Source organism: Silurus meridionalis, chromosome 6 (assembly GCF_014805685.1).
Source record: "Silurus meridionalis isolate SWU-2019-XX chromosome 6, ASM1480568v1, whole genome shotgun sequence".
Classification (NCBI taxonomy): Eukaryota; Metazoa; Chordata; class Actinopteri; order Siluriformes; family Siluridae; genus Silurus; species Silurus meridionalis.
Window position 1 is genome coordinate 23,069,210 of NC_060889.1, and position 24,178 is coordinate 23,093,387.

General features: G+C 38.8%; 2 protein-coding genes across 11 annotated transcripts in view; both read left to right on the plus strand.

Annotated features, from left to right (window-relative positions):
• intu (inturned planar cell polarity protein) overlaps positions 1–3,498 on the plus strand; it is a 21,535-nt gene extending 18,037 nt beyond the window's left edge. For 3 of the 5 annotated variants that reach the window (XM_046851339.1, XM_046851336.1, XM_046851338.1), the window contains exons 12-16: positions 377–856; positions 1,315–1,409; positions 1,643–1,832; positions 1,942–2,084; positions 2,536–3,498. In XM_046851339.1, the coding sequence (XP_046707295.1) occupies positions 377–856; positions 1,315–1,409; positions 1,643–1,832; positions 1,942–2,084; positions 2,536–2,647 (1,020 nt within the window). In that variant the 3' untranslated portion in view covers positions 2,648–3,498. The remainder of the gene's footprint in view (positions 1–376; positions 857–1,314; positions 1,410–1,642; positions 1,833–1,941; positions 2,085–2,535) is intronic. The other 2 variants (XM_046851340.1, XM_046851337.1) reach the window with 1 other exon arrangement.
• Positions 2,730–23,074, plus strand: aadat (aminoadipate aminotransferase). 6 transcript variants are annotated; one of them, XM_046851349.1, is made up of 14 exons: positions 2,730–4,498; positions 8,608–8,679; positions 8,929–9,097; positions 9,716–9,848; positions 11,393–11,467; positions 11,565–11,774; positions 13,467–13,532; positions 13,701–13,783; positions 17,270–17,366; positions 18,987–19,048; positions 19,280–19,344; positions 19,610–19,716; positions 21,568–21,669; positions 22,574–23,074. In XM_046851349.1, the coding sequence occupies exons 1-14, from the start codon at positions 4,396–4,398 to the stop codon at positions 22,613–22,615; spliced, it is 1,386 nt and encodes a 461-aa protein (XP_046707305.1). In that variant the 5' UTR covers positions 2,730–4,395; the 3' UTR covers positions 22,616–23,074. The 6 variants fall into 6 exon arrangements, with proteins under 6 accessions (XP_046707305.1, XP_046707306.1, XP_046707308.1 ...); XM_046851350.1 differs by lacking the exon at positions 2,730–4,498 and adding an exon at positions 6,713–7,209; XM_046851352.1 differs by lacking the exon at positions 2,730–4,498 and adding an exon at positions 7,330–7,794.
• Positions 23,075–24,178: the final 1,104 nt, after the last annotated feature.

The following is a 24,178-nucleotide window of genomic DNA, read 5'->3' on the forward strand; positions in this document are numbered from 1 at the left end:
TTATTCAATATCCTCTCAGCTGCACCGCCTGTAGCTACGTCTCCCTGCTGTTAGTCTTATTGCTACACATTCCTGTCAGGACGTTGGGCAGAATGTTGGATCTCCAGTGGCGCAGCATTATTCTTTCTCTGTAGTTCTGTTTCTTACACATCAGGCACACGTTTTCACTTCATGCTCCCATTTTGTGCTCTGATTTGATGACTCCATTATATTTTCTAATCCCACCTCATTCTCATTGGGCTTTTTTTTGCCCTTTCTCTCTGTGTTTCAGTGTGATTGTTGTTTTTCGATTTTCTGAGCTTCAAGGATCAACGTGTTTAGATATTAAATTATATAAAAGACTGCAATAAGAATTCTGTCTTTTGTATATTTTTAGAGACATTATATGCAGTGTGTGTTACTGCAAGCTGGTGGTTGTGCTTCTCTTGCGCTCGGATCTCCGGGTCCTGATTGCATCTACGTCGATCAGGTCAAAGCAACTCTCCTACAGCTTGAGAGTCTTGAGTCGGCTATTGAAGAACGCCTCTCAGCTCCTCCTACTCCTTGCCTGTCCTGTGCAGACTGGTTCCTGCCATCCAGTGGACGGGATCGGCAGGATGTGATTAGCAGTTCACCCATCCTAAACCGACTGACAGCAGCCATCAAGCCACCGTCACCCAGTACGATTGGTCGAAACTTGTTCAGAGAGGCAGGGTCAGGACCAAAGGGCAGGAAGCCGAGCCCTCAGAGGAGTTTGTCGGACAGCGGGAGTGAGCAGGGTGACATTGGGCTGAGGATGCCATCTGCTGGTACACGCAGGGACTCTCTGGGGTCTGGGGGATCAGATGGCAGTGGCAGTAGTGGAGGGCTGTTTAAGGTTTGGCTTGCTTTGCCTTTACGTATTTTTTCTATTTTTGTTGAGTTTCATGTGTTCTGTAGTATTTTGTAAAGAATAAATAAAGAAAGCATACTCAGCTGATCCAATTAAAAAAATACTTCAGTATATTTTATACTCTATAACCTTTCATTTATACTTCAGCTGTAATGACATCTTTCTGTGATTACTATTAGACTTTAAATTACTATTAGGCTTTATACTATTAAACAGTATTTGTAGTAGCACGAGGCATATACCAGAGAAAATCCTACCAAGCTGTTCTTAATTCCTAATAAATTCTGAATGATTTATTTTAACATTAAACCATCTTATTTCAGTGAGTATCTAACTTTTAAATAAATTTTACGACCCAAAATGTATTAACATAAATTGTTCCAAAACTTGAAATATGTTTTATTATATGAGCTTTATTTTTTTAAATAAATGTTTTACTGCAGATTCCGAAACTTAAGCAGCCCAATCCGTTCTATCTGGGTTCTCTGAAGAAGAGCCTGACTGAGAAAGAGGCTGAGGAGATGCAGAACACTATGAAGTGAGTCTGTATGGATAAAAAAAAAACACGTCATTTTCTAAATAACAAGAATAAATGCCATCCTGAGGTAACATTACAAAAAAGTGGTAGGGGCTTTTGCAAATATAAATAACACCATTTTCTGAGCTGGATTATTAAGGCTTTTTATGGGAGTGTCTGTGTTTTTCATGTTGGTGCTACTAAATAAAAAAAACATTGGAGGTCATTAACAGTGTGTATGTGTCTGTGTGCAGGCTCACAGCAGGTCTGGAAAACACACTCTTTCACTATATTCTGATGGAGACGGTGCAGGGCATCTTCATCACTCCCACACACCGAGAACTATCCCACCTCAGCGGCTCTATCCATCCTCAACTCATCCGCAACTTCCACCACTGCTGCCTGTCCATCCGCCAAGCCTTTCAACAAACCCTGCCACCACGGGTATGAGTGCGTGTGCGCATGTTTAATAAGACAATAATCAACAACAGGGTGCTGTTGACAATTTATTTGGCGTATTTGTAGATTTATGCTCTTTTTATATGTGGTTTAGCAGGATAGTAGAGGAGCCGACAGGCCACATATTTCCCGAGGCCTCGGTCCTGTGAAAGAACATGGCATTTTGTTCCAGTGCAAACCTGAGAACTGGACCGACCAAAAGAAACCTGCTCCCACCATGACTTACTGGGTCATCGGGTACGTGTTCCAATGTTTCTTACCTACCGTGCTAACAGGTGTCATTTAGCATGGACAGGGTTTTAATACAATTTATGCAGCATTTCTACACAGTATAATGAAATTATAGAAATTATGACATTTATTACATTTTAATTCTCTAATGTTGGTGTAAATGGGATCAGACTTAAACTACAAACATTACATCCTCTGTGAAATCTTTGAAGGAATAATGGATTTTTAGGGTTTTAAATACCATTGACTGAAGAAATAAGTAAAACGTATTAGAAAAGTATAAATGCTGACTGATTATTCCAGCAATTGTCTTGTAATTGGTTTCTTTTTTATTGGCGATGGTAAAATGCAAACATTTTTAGCGGTTTAGTGTCTGTGATATTTAACTGGTGCTCTCACCTTCAGTGTAGCTTTTCCTTCAGATCTTATAACTTCGGTTTCGTTGTTTGTGTTGCAGACGGATGGTGCAGGAACCCGTCCCTCAGGAGTTCTACGTGTGTTTCCATGACTCAATACCGGAGGTTCCTGTGGAGATGGCCTTCAGGCTCTCATTCGGCCTCGCCGTGTGATTGCTTTTTTTGTTTTGTTTTTTGTTTGTTTTTTTTGGATTCAGGTTTCCTGGTTTACTTTGAATATTGAAAAACCTGCATAGAGGCACTGAGGTGGAGTGATTGGTTAAAAAAGGGACAGAATTTAGGATCCTTTATTTTTATTGTTAGAGTTGCTGAACAAGCACAGATCTGTTCCTAAACTCAGAAATGATTACTGTAAAAATGCAGGATTTTGGGAGATGGTCATCAGAAAATCTCAACATTTATACCTCAGATTGTGCTGATTTTTAGTTTTTCTTTAAATGAGAATTTTTAAATGGGAATAAAGAGCCTGCATTTCGACTATAGACAGGTGTAAAGTATTCTCTGGTGTGTGAGAAAAGATTTTGAACACAAAATTGGCTTTAAAAAAAGCCTTGTAACAAAGCTGTATTCTTGCACATTGCAGGTTTTCTCACAACCTTGCAGCTATGGAGATTTCTTTAATGTACTGGACCAAATAAAGTCTTTTAACTTGCCAAACAGATGCACATGCTGCTGGGGTACTGATCTCCTGACATTACATGGATTAACATCAGAGGTTTTTTTTCTGGTGGTATGAAACATTTACTTAAAATGGAGGATCATTTCAGCTGTAAGAAAAGTGTTTTTATAAAAAAAATTAATCAGACACAATCTCATACTTATCTCAAAATTATTTTCACTCAACTACATCCTTTTTCTAACGAGTTACTTTCTCACAATTGTGATACATCGTGAGTCAGAATTGAATATTTTCTCTTACATGCTGCAAACCAGCTTCCACATGTAGCAGCTTTGTATTAAAAGCACCTCAGATGTGCGAAATAAACACAACCAAATTGTCTATGCCCCGTTGTAATTCTCTTTATTTCTGTCTTTTTTTTTTTTACACAAAACAAGTGATTCCAAAAAACCTGGAGTACTCAAGAAACATTTTCTCTTTAGTTTTCTTTCACTGAAACGTCCCACACGAAGCTCTGGGTTTCAGTGCTGCGTTGATTCAGCATCATGCTCTTCTGTAATGTAACATAATTCAACAAAATGGAACAAAATTTCAACTTTGACTATTTACAGAGACATACAAAGTCCAGTTTCTCATTTCTGAATGATGTTAAAGATGTCCAGTGTTATTGTAAAGTTCTGATCATGTAGCATCCATACAATTTAATAAAATGTGATTTTTCATCTCTCTATGCAAATGATCTAGATTTCTCTTACAAGTCATGTTTCTATCATTCTGGTTTTTAAATCAGCCCTGTTCCCAGCAAAAGCATGACTGTTCAACTCTAGTCATTTATTTCAAAAGGAAAATAATAATGCATAGTTTCAGTAGAAAAGGCAGGAAAGGGGAAAGGGCTAGATAGTTTTTTACCAGAGGGTTTTAAACATGACGACTCTACATAAATATCTGAAATGAGCACAGTTTCCCTCATGTGGTTTCACTACTGACGGATTGGGATCTGATACAGCAAAGGCCATCGTGTTCGCGAAACAAACCATCAACTTCATCTTGAAAGTTGGGATTTTTACTGGGAATTTTATCCCAATAAATGTAAACAAACAAAAAAAATGCTCACAAAATCCCTCAGATAAATCCTGCAGTTCCAAAAGTGCAAGTTTTATTTAGAAAAAAGATCATTAACCCACGTCCCTGTGAGTTATTTAAGCTGAAGCTGCGCTCTCTACAAGCGTTAAGTTCTTCCTGTAACAGTCCAGACTGCAGAGTGGAGTTCCTGTCTTAGAGCATGAATACTTCTTCAGGTTTGAGCAGCCGGCAACACCGCAGCTCGCTGGGGCAGGAGGTTTTGGGCGTGAAGGGGCAGATGCCGGAGCAGTCACTCCGACAGGGTAAGAGATCGTTGTTTCCTGAGCGTTATCGGAGAACCTCACCATGGGTGTCTGAGTCAGTTTGGCTTTGCGCTCTTTTGTGCTCTTGATTTTGGCCTTGCTGGTCTTGGTGAGCCTCTCGATGGTCTGGTTCTTGTTCTCCTCTGCCTTCTTGGCCGCCTGCAGGCGTCTCTTGCGGGCTCGTTCCTCGCGCTTCTGCAGCATCTCGGCCGTCATCTCCTTCTCCTTGTAGCCCATGGGGAGCTCGAAGAGGGGCTGGATCTGCTGCTTGTGCAACAGTGCTTTCTGTATTAAGAGAACAGAAAAAAAGTGTGGAAAAAAACAAATAATCAATTGACAAGCATTTACCCTCAGTTATGTGCATAATCTAGATCACAAGGGTGAAACTCAAGGCACCTCGCCATTTTATGTGGCCCGCGAGAGCTTCAAATGCGCATGAATGTCTTAAATAAGGTCTATGCTTATTTGAAGCGCACACTGCCGCCATTCGATTTTGTGACGTCCCACCACTAGAGGGCAGTGTTTCTACTTCACCGTATCGCAGTCGTTTTTTTTTTTAACGAGTGGGGATTAGAAATATCAACAATCCCGAAATGTCCATGAGAAGAAAAATTTTATATAGCGAATATATGTTCGTGCTTCGAGAAGACAGACCGGTGTGTATTTTGTGTCATGTGGCAGAGTCGGTGTTTTAGGAGTACAGTATACGTCGACATTTTGACACCAAACTTGGAGCTAAATATAATCAAATATACCCTTTAGAAAACACATAAAATTGTCCAAGAGTTAAAAAGCAGCAATTGCAGCATGGAAATGTTTACTAATGCTGCAGCCAAAAACGTTAAATGTTAATAAAAACACACACACAAACACACACACTCTCTCTCTCTCTCTAGCCAACCACAATGACTTTAGCCAATCATAGATGTCAGAATGCTTATGTATGTAGAAGGCGGCAGATAATACAGTCTTTAAAATAACGTGCTCTAATACAGTACCTGTCTGGCAGTCAGCAGCGACTCGTCTATCTCCTTCTTCAGTTCTCCGTTATCGTCCAGTTCTCCTTTCTCCAGTGCGTCAAGCCACTTCTCCTCCTCGTCCATGGGGCCTTCCAAAAATGAATCGGTGTCCATGTCTGGCAGAGGGCAAGGCTCCAAGTTACTGTCCTCATCTGGAAGATTATGGAATAATTGAGATTTTGAGACACTGCTACAGACCATCAACCCGAAGGATGAAGTAAAAAAAAAAAAAAAAATATGCATAAACAATCTGTTGTAGCTCAAAACACCAGGGTAAGCAAAACAAATATAAAATGCCTAAAGAACAATTTTGCCTCAGAACGTGTGATGAAATTTAAAGCCTCACCGAGCCAGGCACGGTACTGCTCAATAGGAACACCCTCTGAGGGCTCGTCTTCGTCCTCGTCGTCCTCATCCTCGTCTTCATCATCAGAGTCGTCGTCGCCATCACTGTCCACGATCAGAGGAGACATCGAACGCACGGCCTCCGGGACCACCGTGAAGGTTGGGACACTGAAACCAAAGTAAATATAACAATATTTGAACTGCTGTGGAGAAAAAACTCAAACTTTCACCTACACAGTGATACGCCTGAGATGTATTCTGTCTCAGTGTTCGCTAAATGATTTGAAGTTTAAAAAGAAAAAGAAATGCTTTACCTCTTGGTGCCCAGTGTTTGCCCCCCTAATTTGATCTTCAGCTTCAGCTGTGGCGGTTTCAGCATGATGCCGGAGTCTGATTCCAGAGCCTCGGACGAGAAGCTGTGGCCGTCGTCACGGTGGTGCTTCTTCTTATGCTTCTTGTGCTTTTTGTGCTTCTTCCTGTGGGCACTGTAGTCATCCTCCTCCCCTTAAAAAAGAATCACAAATCCAGTAATCTTTTAATTGATCTCTAATAATCATAACAATCATGTACATTTTTAACATCCAGGGAGATGTTATTTCCAAAATTCCCCAGATAAAGTTCCCATTGAAAGTTTCCACACCTTGCAACACTAGAGTGAGTTTCATGAAGGCACTAATTCAGAGACACCAGAACACTGTTGTGTGTGTTATGTGTCACATCAATCCCGATTACTGGGAAACGTGAGAGCTTTAAGGATGGATTTGGACTGTAGTTAATAATGTCAACAGTTTAGTACAATGGCTCAGGACCACAGGTTGCACTGCACACCTCAACAGTGATCGAAATGTAATGAATGGACATTCGGTGCCACCCAGATGAGGACAGGTCCCCTTTTAAGTCTGGTTCCTCTCAAGGCTTCTTCTTCATACCCTCTCAGGGGGTTTTTCCTTGTCACAGTCACCACCGGGACAAACTTACACTTAAAAGGAAGAAACTTATCCATTCTTTTATAACCGCTTCATCTGTGTAAAGCTGCTTTGAGACAATGTCCTTTGTTAAAAAACGTTATATGAATAAAATTGAAGTGAAAGTTATGTAGAACTTGATCCAGGACTCCAGAACACACAGTCATTTAGGAATGATTTTGAGGTTTGAAGTTTAACCATACACTTCTTTTATACAAACCAGGAAAACAGATTTTCAGCCTTTTCTCTCTACTACACCTTTGATTCTTGGACAACTGTGTGTGTGTGTGTGAGATTTTTTTTGTTACATAAGCAGATTCCTCCACCCTCGCCAGAAGCAGTTGAATGTGTATATGTTTTGGCACCCTGTGCAAAATGAGAAGTAAACCTGCCTTGACTTCTTGATTCATATGTAAACTGCTAAGTGTGCAGCCATGATGCATGAAAAATCACTCACCTACAAGAAACCTGGGGTGGATCATCATGTCCTTCCTCTTTCCCATTGACGCTACTGATTTAACACTCACCTGAATCACAATGCCACCATTTTCACTCTAAATACTACTTATAATCAGCACTACTTACTGAATAACAAACCATTCAGTGCTAGCTAACTAGCTAACCGGATACCAAATACTAATACACTTCCGGGAATAGCTTAGACTCATCTTCAAACTCGTCACAGTCCTGTTAAATTCATGTCCCTTAACACGCTCTTTTTTATTTAATATTTGTATTATTATTAGTAGTAGTAGTAGTAGTATTATTATTATTATTATTATTTGTAATGTTCGAGCCGTGCGTTAGCAACACACACACTAGCATGCACTCAAATTGTGCAATACCTACAACCGCACTACACGGCATGGATAATGTAGTCTATCTGCTTATCGTTTTATCGTTGTTTGCAGTCTAAAAAACTACATTACCCATAACCCGTTGCGCCCGGTAACAGAAGACGTGCAAGGTCAGTCTAGCAAGCATTTGTTTTTAGATTAGTGTTTAGTCAATAATACGTGGTGTAAAGTGTTGAGGTATTTTTGTTCGGATATTAATATTTGGAATAAATACGCTATTTGTTAAGTATAATATTTACTAGATCATATTAGGCGATAAGCTTTAGATTTTGATATGCAAGGTGTGCTTATTTTAGTAATTCATTCCATTCTTTGAATAATAATAATATTTATAGTACAATCATTATTATAATAATTAGACAAAATATTTTCAAGACTTGTAATCATCAATAATAACTTTATAATATAATCTTTTTCTTTTCTTTTTTCTTCAATTCATCATTTGATGATTTGTATTATTGTGTTTCTGACATGGGTGTAATATATTATTGAGGTACACAGCCAAATCAGTAGAAGTAATTCATGAGTTAGAATGAATTTATGATTAACAATTAATGATAATAATCATCACACTTCGAAACAGTAATGAGCAAAACATATCTTGTTCTTGAGGGGTGATTTATCAAGAAAATATTGGTAGCAGATGATCAGAAAATAAAAAAAGATGCAGAGATGGCTGAAGATGATATATAATGATTGTGTAAAGATTTTCATTGACTTCCAATGAACTGTCTGGCTTTATTTCTGCTGAATAAAGTCTTTTTACCGTCACAACCCTGAATTCTGAACTTAGTTTTGTGAGCAGTTTGCAAGTATTCCACTTGGCATTATAACTTTATTATTATTGATAATAATTGGCCACCACATTTATTTGTTTTGTAATTATTGCTCCTGTGCTTTTTTTTAAATTTTTTTTTTTATAGGAAACATGAACTACTCTAGGTTTTTGACAGCTGTGAGTTTGGCACGGAGGCCATCCCCTATCCGCATCCTGAGTAAGCCATTCTCCATCAGACAGACAGTCATAACTAATGTCTGAACTAAATATCATAAATCAAGGTAAACTTTAAAAAATCTTAATCTAAAGGAGCATTGGGTAAGTTGTGTCGTTTTTTTAATGTTAGAATTCAAGGAATGAAAATACTTGATTATTGCACTTGTAAAGTATCTGTCTGAACCTAAATCTAAAGGCAATGAACAGAAATTCTTGCTTTCTCATTCACGGCTGTCTGTCATCCCTCCAGCGGAGCTGCAGCAGCGTTCCCCTCCGAGCCTGATCTCGCTTGCCGGTGGAGCGCCGAACCCCAACACCTTTCCCTTTCAATCTGCCACTTTTCAGATGAAGACTGGAGATACGCTTGAGTTTGACCAGACAATGATGAAGAGGGCTTTGCAGTATTCTGGCTCTTCTGGGTAAATCCACCTCGTGTCTTTAATATGTTGTGGATACCCGGTCCATCAAATTGTTTTGAAATGTGAAAGGTTTTATATTCGAATGCATTCACATGTTAATGAGGTTATAACATTATACTGTGACAGACAGACTGAACATCAGTAGTAGCTGTACACTGTGTTCACTACAAAAAAATCCCTTTTATTTTTCCCCCTCAGGTTTTAATTATTGGATTATTATAATGTTTTAATTACTGGATATTTAATTGTAAACCTTGTATGCTAACTCAATCAATCCACATTACGTTACGCTGAATTCCAGACATGCTTTCTGCTCCAGATAAAGCAACAAAAATGTTCCCCAGGGATTTGTTTTTGAAAGTTAAAATCTGCCTCGCGTCCTAAAGTCTTTCTACCTGGCACATTGTCTAACACATTTTACTATGAACAATTTAAACGTTACTTTAAATATGTAAAAATAAATTATGCCACGAATTGCACACAAATCTGATTTAAAGAGAAATTTGTCATATTGCCAAACCACTTAAGAAAACATGCAGATCCTTTTTTTGCATAGAATATAGGAATATTATACTGGAAGTAGGATGTGAGTACCATGTTTGTATTTTTTTATTTTAGCATTCCAGAGCTGGTTGCATGGATGAAGGAGCTGCAGAAAAGTCTGCACAATCCTCCCACAGCGAACTACAGCCCAGAGAGAGGACAGATGGAGATGTGTGTCACCACCGGCAGTCAGGAGGGACTCTGCAAAGTACTCTGTCCTATTAACATGATTTTATTCTGCTTTCTTTCTGTTTTAACACTTGACCTATCTTGAACAGTGTCGATTCTTCTTCTTCTTTCGGCTTCTCCAGTTAGGGGTCGCCACAGCAGCTCATCCGTCTCCATACCACCCTGTCCTCTACATCTGCCTCTTTCAAACCAACTGCCTTCATGATCATTCCTCACCACATCCATAAACCTGCTTCTTGGTCTTCCTCTTTTCCTCCTTTCTGGCAGCTCCATCCTCAGCATTGTCCTACTGATATACTCCATGTCCCTCCTCTGCACATGTCCAAAACATCTCAATTGGGCCTCTCTCACTTTGTCCCCAAAACGTCCTACATGCGCTGTCCCTCTAATAAACTTGTTTCTAATCCTGTCCATCTTCGTCTCAGTCTTATAAACTTTCTCTTTCACTTTTGCAGATACTCTTCTATAACAAATCACTCCTGTCACTCTTCTCCACCCACTCCACCCTGCCTGCACTCTTTTCTTCACTTCTCTAACACACTCTCCATTACTTTGCACTGTTGACCCCAGGTACCTGAACTCCTCCACCTTCTTCACATTTACATTTACATTTACATTTGCGGCATTTTGGCAGACGCCCTTATCCAGAGCAACTTACAACTGAGCAGGGGAGGGTTTTAGGGCTTTGCTCAAGGGCCCAGCAGTGGCAGCTTGGTGATGGTGGGATTTGAACCTGTGATCTTCTGATCCAAAGCCCAATGCCTTAACCACTGAGCTTCACCTCTACTTCCTGCAACCGCACCACTCCACTGCCCTCCCTCTCATTCACACACATGTACTCTGTGTTACTCCTACTGACTTTCATTCCACTTCTCTCCAGCGTGTACCTCCACCTCTCCAGGCTCTTCTCAACCTGCTTCCTACTCTCACCACAAATAACAATAGCATCCGCAAACATCAGAGTCTTTGGAGACTCCTGTCTGACCTCATCCATCAACCTGTCCATCACCATTGCAAACAGGAAAGGGCGATACTTGATGCACCCCACCTTCACCTTAAACCAGTTTGTCGTTCCTACTGCACACTTCACTGCTCTCACACTGCCCTCATACATGTCCTGCACCACCCTCATACACTTCTCTGACACACCTGAATTCCTCATACAATACTACAACTCCTCTCTCAGCACCCTGTCGTACGCGTTCTTTAAATCCACAAACACACAATGCAACTCTTTCTGACCTTCTCTTTACTTCTCCATCAACATTCTAAAAGCAAATAATGCGTCTGTGGTGCTCTTTCTCGTTATGAAACCATACTGTTGCTCTTCTCTCAGCCTGGCTTCCACTACTCTTTCCCATAACTTCATAGTGTGACTGATCAACTTTATTTCCCTGTAGTTACTGCAGGTCTGCACATCTCCCTTATTCTTGAAAAATTGGTACCAGGAAAAGTGTCGATTACTACAGCATTAATGTCAAAGCTCCCAAATTTGGTCTTAATCTAAAGAATAAGTACATGGATGATGCATGTTGCTAAATCTCCTTACTGCCTTTATTGTAGGTCTTTGAGATGCTCATCAACCCTGGTGATAACGTCCTTCTTGATGCTCCAACGTACTCAGGAACTTTGGCAGCGGTAACAGTCTTCCATCAGTCCATCATTAACTTTCTCATGCTGTTTTCTAAAACGGTCAAAGCACACTGACGCTTTACTTTTCTATCCATACTCACAGGTCCAGCCACTGGGATGTAACATCATAAACGTGCCCAGTGATCAGTATGGAATGATCCCAGAGGGTCTTAGAGATGTTCTGGCCAGATGGGATCCTGCAGATGCACAGAAACCTGGCAGCAGTGTCCCCCGGGTCCTCTACACTATCCCTAATGGGGGAAATCCCACAGGCGCTTCCATGACTGCTGAAAGGAAACAGAAAGTCTATGAGGTAAACATTATAACAGTGCATTACACATTGATGTTGAATGTTCATTTCCGCTTCAGCTCTCAATAAAAGGCAGCTTGCTCCACATCAAATGGCTTAAAAATGTGTGCAATGGTTTAAAAGTTTTCTGTGAGGAAATACTTAATTACATACTTTTGGAGCCTAAACAAAGCTAAAGTTCAAGTTTTCTGACCTAGAAAAGCCTTCACAAATGAGGGATTTGTGATTTTTTTTATGAAAATATAACACAACATTGTTTTTACAATTGGAAAAAAAATACACAGATATTTTGTTCAGTTGTGAAGATAAAAAGTAATATATAATAATTCAATGATATATGCATAATTTAAAAATACAAACATTGAAAACAAGCACTTGAATGTAGTAAAGCCACAGTAAATCACGTTTGAAAACAGATAAGTTACTGTTGTAGTAGACAAACTATAAAAGGAGAATAGAACGGAGAAACGCAGCACGCTAACAGGTTTTATTTACATAAAAGAAAAGAAAAATATGCATTTGTGAACAAATACATAATCATTCACTGAAAACCACAACAGTGACTAAAAATATAATCGTTTACTGCTGCTGTTATTTGCTGCTTTTAGATGTGGTGTTTTTTCGTACAGTTTTAATGGACTTCATCAGTGTCGCGAGCGAGCTGATTGCACAACCTGATGCTCACGAGTCACGACAGAAAAGATCCAGTGCGACTGTCCCGAAGTTACAGTTTACACAAAAACACTTGGTTAAACTATACCATTTTACATGATGAGGATTGTACAGTTTTTACTCACCGTGTTGATGTTTCACCTTCATCCGTGACTTGGGACGCACACTTTTTGTAGCTGCTGGTTGACCCTGAACTCTCTTACTCTGTTCTCTTATCATCACGCTAACCTGTAACTTTAGCAGCCCAAATAATCTACAACTGCATTCAGTGACAATTCATTTCACTATCAATTTTATCGATTAGTTGTTGCAGCCCTAAAATGTACCCAATAATTATATATTTGTTGGAACAAGTCTGGCGTTTATGCTGTTGTTATGTCTGTCTTTATATTTAAAAAAACCTGCAATTTCATTAAGGTGTGTAGTCTTTGTTATCCACTGTATGTAAACCCAGAGTTTCCCCTGCACAGTGTTGGATAATCTGTTGTTCAAATCTGATAAGGTTATCGTTATTGTGTGCATGAAAACATATCCCAGACAACAGCAGTACACCAGACAGAAATGTTATGAAATGTAGACCTTGTAGACTAACAACGATGCCCAAGAAACAACAAAAACTGAAGTTATAGATAGATAGATAGATAGATAGATAGATAGATAGATAGATAGATAGATAGATAGATAGATAGATAGATAGATAGGTAGATAGGTAGGTAGGTAGTTAGATAGACAGACAGACAGACAGACAGACAGACAGACAGACAGACAGACAGACAGACAGACAGATAGATAGATAGATAGATAGATAGATAGATAGATAGATAGTTTTCTATACAAATAGTAGAAGCTGTATATGTAATATATAAGTGAATAAATGTACAGCAAAGAAATTTAATTTGTACACAGTTGTAGAAAGAATCGACATCTGTTTTAAGTTCATAATAATCAGGCCCAGAACAGCTTACAGACTGTGTGTGTGTGTGTGTGTGTGTGTGTGTGTGTGTGTGTGTGTTTTGTCCTCAGCTGGCACAGAAATATAACTTCCTTATCATCGAGGATGACCCGTACTACTACCTCCAGTTTCAAAAGGTGCTGTTTTGATATATTGTCTGATGAAGCTATTTGTATAGGATTAGACTTTAACACATGATTGTGCTTATCTCCAAAACCTGATAACCCTTTAGTGTTGAACTGATAAGACCATTGCTACCGTTTAAGAGCTGGATGGAGTGAGTGTGTTTGTTTTTTCTTCTTCAGCCATGGGCTCCTACGTTTCTCTCTATGGATGTTGATGGACGAGTAATAAGAACTGACTCTTTTTCCAAGATCCTGTCATCAGGGTAAGTGTGTGTGTGTGTGTGTGTGTGTGTGTGTGTGTGTGTGTGTGTGTGTGTGTGTGTAAGAAAAACGTTGTACGTATTGTTTCACACTTCAAGGTCCAGGAATGATCTCCTAAATGACAAGAGTGAATGAACCTTTCTAAAGTGTTTGTTAATGAATTAAGTGAATTCAGAGAGTGAACTGCTCTATAGTGTTACTCAGTAATCAATGAAGCAGCTGAAGAGAGAAAAAAAAAAACAAGTGCATTATCTCCATACGGCTCCTGTGTGTTTATGTAAGAGTTGGAGACAGCAGCAGCTCCACATCCGGGCAGATCTCTAATACGACACACAGCAGCATTGTAAAAGTCACAGCTCGTTGTGGAGCACACAACTGGCCTAGAGATCGGCTTTGTGTTGTATCGTTGAGAGATTTTCTCCTGGGTGGAAATCTGCTGGGTTTGGATACATTGGGAATAGTGCAAGGGGAAGAAAGATAATGAATGGGAAATGAGATGAGGGAGTTGTTTTGTGATGAGAGAGATTTGTGAGCTAATGCTTTCTCAGGTGGTTTGATTCAGAGGAACTGAATACACTGGCAGCATAACACATCAAGACTCATACACAAACACACAGTTATCTCTCAGAAATACATTTGTTGCCGTACAAGAATAAAATAATAGGATGATGTGGAGAAGGAGAAGAAAAACAGTATTTACAATAATATAAAAGAATTGTACGGTCTAATTCTAAGGTCACCAGTCACTTTAATTTGGACACCTGTACCTCTGTGTAGATGGATGATTGATGATAGAATGGTTAAAGATTATTTTATTAGTTGCTCAGTAGCTCCTGGTTCCATAACCTCAAATGACTGTAAAAGACTGTAGAAAGGACATTTCTCATAATCGTACATTCCGGTGCTCATGTTAGTTCTCACTCTCCAGTGTTCTGTATTGTTTAAAGACTATAATCACACTTTTGATGTCACCCAAATGAGGATGGGTTCCCCTTTTGAGTCTGGTTCCTCTCAAGGTTTCCTTCTCATAACATCTAAGGGAGTTTTTCCTTGCCACAGTCACCATGGCTGCTCATCAGGGGTAAATACACATCGTTCACCTTAACTGTTTAATTCTGTAAATCTGCTGTGAGGCAATGTCTGTTGTGAAAAGCGCTATAGAAATAAACTTGAATTAAAGATTAGAGAAATGTCACTTTTCCATCTACAAACTGTCCTGGATTTGGTGAACTGTAGCCTCAAATTTATATTCTTGGTAAACAAAATTGAAACCCAAACCAAATGTTGGAATTCATGGCTACAGTTAGTTGAGCAAGGCCCTTAACCCTCTCTGCTCCAGGGATGCTGTACTATGGCTGACCATGTGCTCTGATCCTAGGTTGTAACAAGCTGGGATATGTGAAGAAAACAAATTCTCTGTGCTTTAATGTCTATGTGACAAATAAAAAGGTTTGACATGCACTTTAAGATATTACGAACTTAATATAAATATAACTCGAATTCAACAAACTTGCAAAGTGCTAATTTAGGTATTTCAGGAAGAGGTAGGTCTTTAGTCGTCGCTTAAAGATAATCAGGGACTCTGCTGTACGGACATCTAGGGGAAGTTCATTCCACCACCTCGGTGCCAGAACAGAGAAGAGCCTCTCTCATTTTGAGAGAAGGTGGTACCAGTCGAGCAGTGCTGGAGGATCTCAGACAGCATAGTGCAGTGCGAGATGTGATGAGGTCTCTGAGGTAAGATGGTGCTGGTCCATTTTTGGCCTTGTAGGCAAGCATCAGTGTTTTGAATCTGATACGTGCAGCTACTGGAAGCCAGTGAAGGGAGCGCAGCAGTGGGGTGGTGTGGGAAAACTTGGGCTGATTGAACACAAGTCATGCAGCTGCATTTTGGATCATTTGCAGTGGACGAATAGCGTTCAGGGGGAGACCTGCCAGCAGAGAGTTGCAGTAGTCAAGTCTTGAAATGACAAAAGACTGAACAAGCACCTGGGCAGCCTGTATGGACAGAAATGGTCGAATCCTTCGGATGTTATAGAGAAGAAATCGACAAGAACGAGCAACATTAGCGTCATGTGGGAAGAAGGACAGTTCATTGTCCATAGTTACCCCGAGGTTACGAGCAGTGGCTGAAGGGGAGAGCAGAGAGTCATGAAGTGTTATTTGGAGATCTTGACCTGGGGATGAATCACCTGGGATGACCAGCAGTTCTGTTTTGCTGGGGTTGAGTTTAAGTTGGTGAGCACTCATCCATAAAGATATGTCTGACAAGCATGCTGAGATTTGAGCAGAAGCTGTGGTATCTGATGGAGGGAAAGAAAAGATGAGTTGAGTGTCATCTGCATAGCAGTGATAAGAAAACCCATGTGAGGATATGACTTCACCAATGGAGTGGGTATAGAGGGAGAAAAGGATAAGTTTTGGTCAGTCTCTTTTGACTTGACTTGAAACACTCACAACCGACATTTATGTAAATGAAGAAGGGTTTAGATGTAGGAAAAAAGATCAATACATTTTATGTATGTTTTTTAAAAAAAATCTGACGACGTGTCTTCCATTTTCTAATAATTGCTCCCACAGTTGATTTCTTCACACCAAACTGCTTACCAATTGCAGATTTAGTCTTCTAACCTGGTGCAGGTCTACAATTTTGTTTCTGGTGTCCTTTGACAGCTCTTTGGTCAAGGCCATAGTTTGGAGTCTGACTGTTTGAGGTTGTGGACAGAAGTCTTTTATACAGATAATGGTTACAGGTCTGTGAGAGCCAGAAATCTTGACTTTTTGTAGGTGACCAAATACTTATTTTCCACCATAATTGGCAAATAAATTATTAAAAAATTAGACAATGTGATTTTCGGGATTTCTTTTTCTCATTTTGTCTCTCATAGTTGAAGTGTACCTATGATGAAAATGACAGGCCTCTCTCATCATTTTAAGTGGAAGAACTTGCACAATTGGTGGCTGACTAAATACTTTTTTGCCCCACTGTGTCTGGATTAACGTATCGGCGATGGATCGCTTCTTTTTTTGCTGCCATATTTAAAAAAAAAAAATTATTCTCGCATTACACTTTTACTTAGGGACAAACGTACACATAAAGAATCATCTTATTCATTCTTTATTAAAGCTTTATCTGTGTAAATCTGCTTTGAGGCAATGTTCATTGTTGAAAGAGCTATACAAATAAAAATGAATTGAATTGAATTTAATTATTTCCCTATTTTTTTAAAAAGGCATGGACAGGGGAAATAATACACATTAAAAGGAAATATTGTATTATTTTTTTTATTATGTCCTTTTTTAATTGTTTGTTTTGTACTTTTTTAATCTATCTATGTAGCCTATTTTTACTTTTCTTTTTGGCCTACATATGTTATTTATGTGTGCTTTAACGATCTAAGTTAATGTTTGTATTTGTCATCTGAAACTGGTGGTACAAGAAAAACGGGAAGGGAACTTCTGAATAAAGTGTGTGTGTGTGTTTGCAGATTGAGGATAGGTTTCGTCACAGGGCCGAAACCATTAGTGGACTGTGTGGTACTTCACATCCAATCCAGTACGATGCACACCAGCACCTTCACACAGGTCAGACCATCATCTCCCTCACACTAAATAAAGGTCACACTGCGTGTGTTCATGAAACTGCCGTGTAAAACACATGTACAGTGCCCTCCATTAATATTAATATCTAATACACCAATATACCAAAGAAGCCTTTTACCTTTAACTTATTGATCTTCTGTGTTTGCAGGTGTTTAATAACCAGTAATTTTAAGTCTAACTGCAAGATTAAAAAGAAAATAGACAATAAAAACTATTAAAATGATAAAAACAGTTCTCTTTGCTCATGTAATAGTATTAAAAAGCACCGTAACTTAGAGGAGATTTATGTTTCCCAAAGTGGACTCGTCCTCAATTCCGTCTTCTGTCAAGATTTCGCAAAAAATAAAGTGTGTCACATCAATAAGCAGCACCATTGTGGTCAGAATCACAAGTACGGTCTCTAAAACAAACATTTGTCATCAAGCACAACCACATAGCCTTGTTATTACCTCAACTGTTTGTGGAATTAATGGATCCGAGCAATCGCAAAGCCACTTCCTGTTTGTCTAATAAAATGCAGGTTAGCAATTTATAAATCCCCAGGAAGAAAGAAAATGCAAAGGCAGCCTTTTATACTACACACACTGGATCTTTTCGTGTGCAAAGTGCGTACAATCAATGGTGATTCATTACAATTAATATTTAGTGTTTAATTAAATGTATCAGGTCAGAGTCAGTGTATATTTTTCTACACCATATTTTAGCAAACGGCAGAAAAGCTGGATTTATTTGATTGCGTAATCAAAATCAATATTAATATCACCTAAGCAGCTACAGTAATTCAGTGTAAGTGTCAGGGTGGATCCCTGACAGTAAGTAAGAAAAACGCAGCAAATAAATCTGATAATCACAACTGCGTGGCTGAAAAACTCTGTTATGTTTATTAGGTGCATTGCAAAACACTGGCCTGAATCTAGTGATTTACAGATGGGCTTCAACTTACAGGTTTTTTATTATAATATAGAACATATCAAATTAATATTATTCATTTTAATTGTGTTTTTTAACATGAGTGATGTATATATAATTATATATATTCGGTTCACATAAGATCACTTTTCTTCATTCTTTTTATTTGTCTTCTCCTGTCTCCCTTTTTCTTCTACTCTCTTCTCTATTCCCCTCTTCTCTCTTTTTCTCTTTCTCACTTTCTTCTCCTCTATTGTCTCGTCTCCTCTTATGTTTTATATTTTCTATTCTTTTCCTCTCCTCTTTTCCCTTCTTTCCTCTTCTCTTTTCCTCTATTCTCTTCTCATGTCCTCTCCTCTCCTGTTTTCCTTTTCTATTATTTTCCTCTCCTCTCTTTCCCCTTTTTCTTCTTTTCCTCTCCTCTCTCCTTTCCTCTTTTCCTCTCCTCTTCTCTTTTCTCTTCTCTCTACTTTTCCTCATCATTTCTACTCTTTACTTCCATTATGCCATCTTTTTCCTCTCCTCTCTTCTGGTCACTGTTCTCTCCTTTTCTCTATTCCCTTTTCTCATTTTTTCCCTATTCTCTCTATCTAATTGTTTCTCTCTTGTTTTCCTTTTTACCGCTTTCCCTTCTTTTCTCTCCTCTCCTCTCCTTTCATCTCCATCCTCTCTCTTCTCTGCTCCTCCCTGCAGCTCATGGTATCTCAGCTCCTGCATGCTTGGGGACAGGACGGCTTTCTGAAGCACATAGATGGGTGAGTTTAAAATCAGATGGCTTAGCTTATCCTATCTAATGAATGTGCCACATACTGGTCTAGCACTGGTTACTCTGATCTTCAGTCAGTGGTTCAGATTGTACATGACTTTATCTTAAAGCTCTGGTGTATGCTGTAAGAGCACCAGAATGTCACAATATTACAATACTATATTATAATAGTACAATATTATGGAAGACATTATGATGTAACTGCCTTTGTATGTGTCAGTGTTGTGGAGTTTTACAGAGCTCAGAGGAACGCCATGCTCTCCTCTGCAGACAAATGGCTCAAAGGTACATTTCTGTCTCCCGTTAGACAGATCATCTTCTCCCCCCAGCCTTATATTTATGGCTCAAGATGAACAAAATCATGCAGTGGACCTAGTTATATGTTTTATACAACAGTGTATCTACTATTCATTAGTATTTACATTTTTATAAACGTGTTTTATCCTGACTGCAGGCCATCTCGCTCTCTCACACACACTCTCTCTGTCTCTCTCTGTGTATGTGTCTTTGTCTCCTCATTCTGTGTGGGTGTATTCTGCGTTTTCTTCAGACGTAGCGGAGTGGCACACACCAACAGCCGGCATGTTCCTGTGGATTAAACTGAAGGGCATTAAAGACACACAGAAGCTCATAATGAAAAAAGCACTGGAGAAAGAGGTGCACACACACACACACACACACACACATACAATGCAGTACGCCCCATGTATTGAGATTTACATCAATCATTTACTCTGTTTGAATTTCAACAAGTTAATATGTAGTGCAAACAAATTCAACTGTAAATGTGTGTGTGTAAGTGTATAAGTGTGGAAATTATCCATCATGTATCCAGGCAAGGTTCCTGCTTATGAGTATACACACACACACACACACACACACACACACACACATTGGGCGAACAGTACTAGTACTGTCCTTAAGCATTCTCTATTTCACTAGATGTCGTGTTTGACTCAACTTGAAAGCATGCTGCTAAAGTCAAATGCTTCATGCTTTTTTATTCTTCCATTCAGTCAGCAGACTTCTTTGACTGAATGTGTGATTAGGGGTGTACGATATATTACAATAATATCATAATTGTTGTTTTAGCAATGTGCGATTTCACATTGAGTATATTGCAAAACCCAAACAGAACATACCTACAGAGTGCATACATACATTACACAATGAAGTCTAGTATGTTAGACTCTTTCACTACATGATTCAGTCTGTACATTTGTATAATTGTACATGTACATTTATATAATTTGATATAGTTAAGAAGGTTCCCTGGTGGTCTAGTGGTTAGGACCAGCCGCTGCGGCCCAGGTTCGATCCCTGGTCAGGGAACCAACCCCAGCCATTAGGGTTGCACAAGCCTTAGTGCCGGTCCCAAGTCCGGATAAATGGGGAGGGTTGCGTTAGGAAGGGTATCCAGCGTAAAAACATGTGCCAAATCAAACATGCGGAGGATCCGCTGTGGCGACCCCTAACAGGAGAAGCTGAAAGAAGGTTTAATCGATATCACACGAAAAGGGTTTAATTTATATAAAGATATATTGAAAGATTTATATTCTATTTATATTCTATTATAATATTATAAAATACTAAATTAATTGGCTTGGTAACAGCCGAAATGTCTTAATTAGACAAATAGAATAATTAATGTAAGAATTCGACTCGAAATATGATTCACACTGCTTTATAAAGGACTTAATTTCCCTGTAAAACTTTTCTTTTCTCTTTATTTAAAGATCCCCATGAAGTTACTGAGCAACTCAATTAACTGTAATTAATATAATCAGTGTGCTACATTGGCTTAGGGCTGCAATTTGCATGAACACTTCTGCATTTAAAGACCCATCACTGAACTGTGCACCTCAATAATAAAGCAACTATAATAAATGGACATTTGGTGCCACCCAGATGAGGACGGATTCCTTATAAGTCTTGTTCCTCTCAAGGTTTCTTCCTCCTGCTATTTTAGGGAGTTTTTTTCTTGCCACAGTTTGCCACTGGCTCACTCAAGTGGGATAAACTTATAAGGGATAAACAAAACAAATTCTAACTTTATAACCATTTTATTTCTGGAAAGCTGCTTTGGGACGATGTCCATTGTTAAGATTGCTATACAAATAAAAGTGAATTGAATAGAGTAAAAATTTTAAATTGGTCATCAGTTTTGTAAATCTGTGTATGTGTGTGTGTGTGGAGGGGATCGTTTGTTATAGACAAAGTTACACGAGCAGTTTTTATTTCGTGTCTTCACGTTTTGGTTTTACAGATTTCTGTTTTACCCACATAGTATAAAGAAGGTGGCGAACCGTATAGTTTTTAGCCCCGCCCCCTCAACTCTATACAGTATAGCAGGATTGAGATTCACAACATGAGAGTTGTTTCAGTCAGAACTTCCACTTTGATATCATGTGGACATCTTTGTATTTGGGTTATTTCTGAATGGAAAACAACTTTCATGTGTAAGCTGCTATAGAACAGAACATTTTGTGTGTTATGGTGTTTCTTTAGGTGCTGCTTGTGCCTGGAGGAGTGTTTAATATTGACAGCTCAGAGCCATGTCCTTATGTGAGAGCTGCGTTCTCTCTGTCCACTCCACAGCAGATTGATGAGGTGAAATACACCGTCTCACACATGCACTCAAACTTTTCTGTCTTTTTCTCTCGTTTACATTTTCTTGACAGTGCAATAATGGTCTCAGTTTCCTTTTTGTGGGATTGGGGTGCCAATAAGTATGGTGCATATTAGGGATGGTGATTCACATCAGTGCATCAGCATAAAAATTGATGATGTTCTGCATTGATTCAAAAAAGTGTGCATCAGATACAAGTTGGCATTTGTATCATGATTCATAATTTTTTCATATATTTGCATTGGTTAAAACCAATTTATTTATATGTAGGGAGCAAAATTTTAAGTTAGAAATGATGAACTACAATTTTTTATATGATCTGGTGATTGATTTCTCCTCGCTAAACTGTTTCTCAAGCACGTTCTCTCAACACCACTGCTGCTACGTGAATACGACGTATTGCAACACTATGGAAGCCGAGGCGTGTCCTGAGTGTCACATAGAATATGGATTAACATGGCAGAGGTAGAGCTGCATATTCCTGGAGACAGAACAGACCGAACAGTGCAGTCTGTGCGAACCAAAGAAATAAAAGTGAACTATCTCTACCATATTGAATTGCAGAGCATCATATTTTTTCCATTGCTTTGTATTGTATCGAATCGCATTTTGTGAAACAAATCGAAATTGGATTGCACTGCATCGTAATGGGGCGAATCGTATCGCATCACCTTGGTCCCGGCTTCATATGTCTCTAAGTATATTGTATCGTTGGCTATGCATCAAGATGCAAATTTTTATGGAGATGCACATCTATAGTGCAGTCTGTATGTATTACAGAAAATTTTGTATATATGAATTTGACAATTGAATTTGCATAATTTACAATTGCTGGTGCTGTTCATGTCATAATGACTAACATTAAATTACTTTTTCTTTCCACAGGCTTTCAAGAGGCTCTCAGCACTTATAAAGGAGGCTTTGTGAAAATGTACCTCTTGATTAAGATTAATTATGTTCTCCATTTGGTGAAATCTTTTGCGCATACACACACACACACACACACACACACTAAACATTAACATCAATGCTGCTGAGGGACAAATTTCTGATTACTTTGTCCTACTTTATCTGTTTAAATTAAACTCTCTTCTTGAACATTTATTTAAATTAAATTTAAGTTTCACTTTACTTGAACAGAGATTCTCAGACAAACCCAGGAGTAATGAAGAATGCATTTTATTTATTACACACTGGAATATCATATGATTCGTTAATAGCTTTACAATTGATTTTAATACAAACTGTAAATAATTCACATGAAATGTAAACATGAATTATGTAAAATATCTCACTTGTGTAATAAATTCACCTTCTATACAATACATCTCTCGTCTTAAATACATATGAGACAAAGCTGTATTTACAATAAATGCTTTCATTTCCCTTTGCTGTGAATTGTCGCTTTTTTTTTTTAAATCAAGTTTATTTCTTTACAGAATTTATTTTTTACCAAATTGAAGAGTTAAGGTGAACAATGTGTATTTATCCCTGATGAGCAGCCATGGCGACTGTGGCCAGGAAAAACTCCCTTAGATGTTATGAGGAAGAAACCTTGAGAGGAACCAGACTCAAAAGGGGAACCTCATCCTCATTTGGGTGACATCAAGAGTGTGATTATATTCTTTAAACAGTACAGATCACTGGAGAGTGAGAACTAACATGAGCATTGGAATGTAAGATTATGAGTAATGATCTTTCTACAGTCTTTTACAGTCATTTGAGGTTATGTAACCAGGAGCTACTGAGCAACTCATAACATAGCTCAACATTTGAGATCATCACAGATCCAACACCAGCTTCTCCATGCCAGAGCCTTTAAACACTCAAAGAGGTCCAATGTCCAAACTCCATGTATGGTGGAATCTACCATACATCTCTAGATGGTTCAGGATGTTTGCAGGCTCGGCATCTACTTCTTCAAAGGTCCACAATCCATATCCTTCTCTTCCTGTCCCCCTTCTTTTCTCTCTCTCTTTCTCTCTCTTTCTCTTTTGCCATCTCAGGGAGTTTTTCCTTGCCACAGTCGCCACTGGCTCACTCATCAGGGACAAACTTACACTTATAAAAAACATTCATTTTTATCACCACATTATCTGTGTAAAGCTGCTTTGACACAAAGTTCATTGCTAAAAGCGCTATACAAATAAAAAAATAATGAATGAATTTTCATGAGGTGGGTCACAACCGGAGCTGGCGCAACCTTGGGATTGGTAGAGAAAGAATTTTAAGTGTTCTTTACATCTGCTACAATCAGGTCATGCTCCTATCCTGGCCCAGATCTGCTACAGAATAGAGCTCATCCAAAAAGTCATTTCCACCTTATAAAATGTGGGAATTTACACATTCAGAGTGCAGCACCACATAATCACATGGTTCATTTTTGGTAAATTTACAATTTAATTTGCTAAATGTTTGGTAAATGTAGCATCTGTGTCACATATAGTGGCACTTCTTCATAAAGTGTAACCACAAACACCTTGTACTCTA

Coding starts and splice junctions, on each gene's coding strand:
- aadat (XM_046851349.1), top strand. CDS start 4,396: ATGAATACTTCTTCAGGTTTGAGCAGCCGGCAACACCGCAGCTCGCTG. Junction 9,849..11,392: donor GTCAGGAGGGACTCTGCAAA/GTACTCTGTCCT, acceptor CCTTTATTGTAG/GTCTTTGAGATGCTCATCAA. Junction 19,717..21,567: donor AAAAAGCACTGGAGAAAGAG/GTGCACACACAC, acceptor GTGTTTCTTTAG/GTGCTGCTTGTGCCTGGAGG.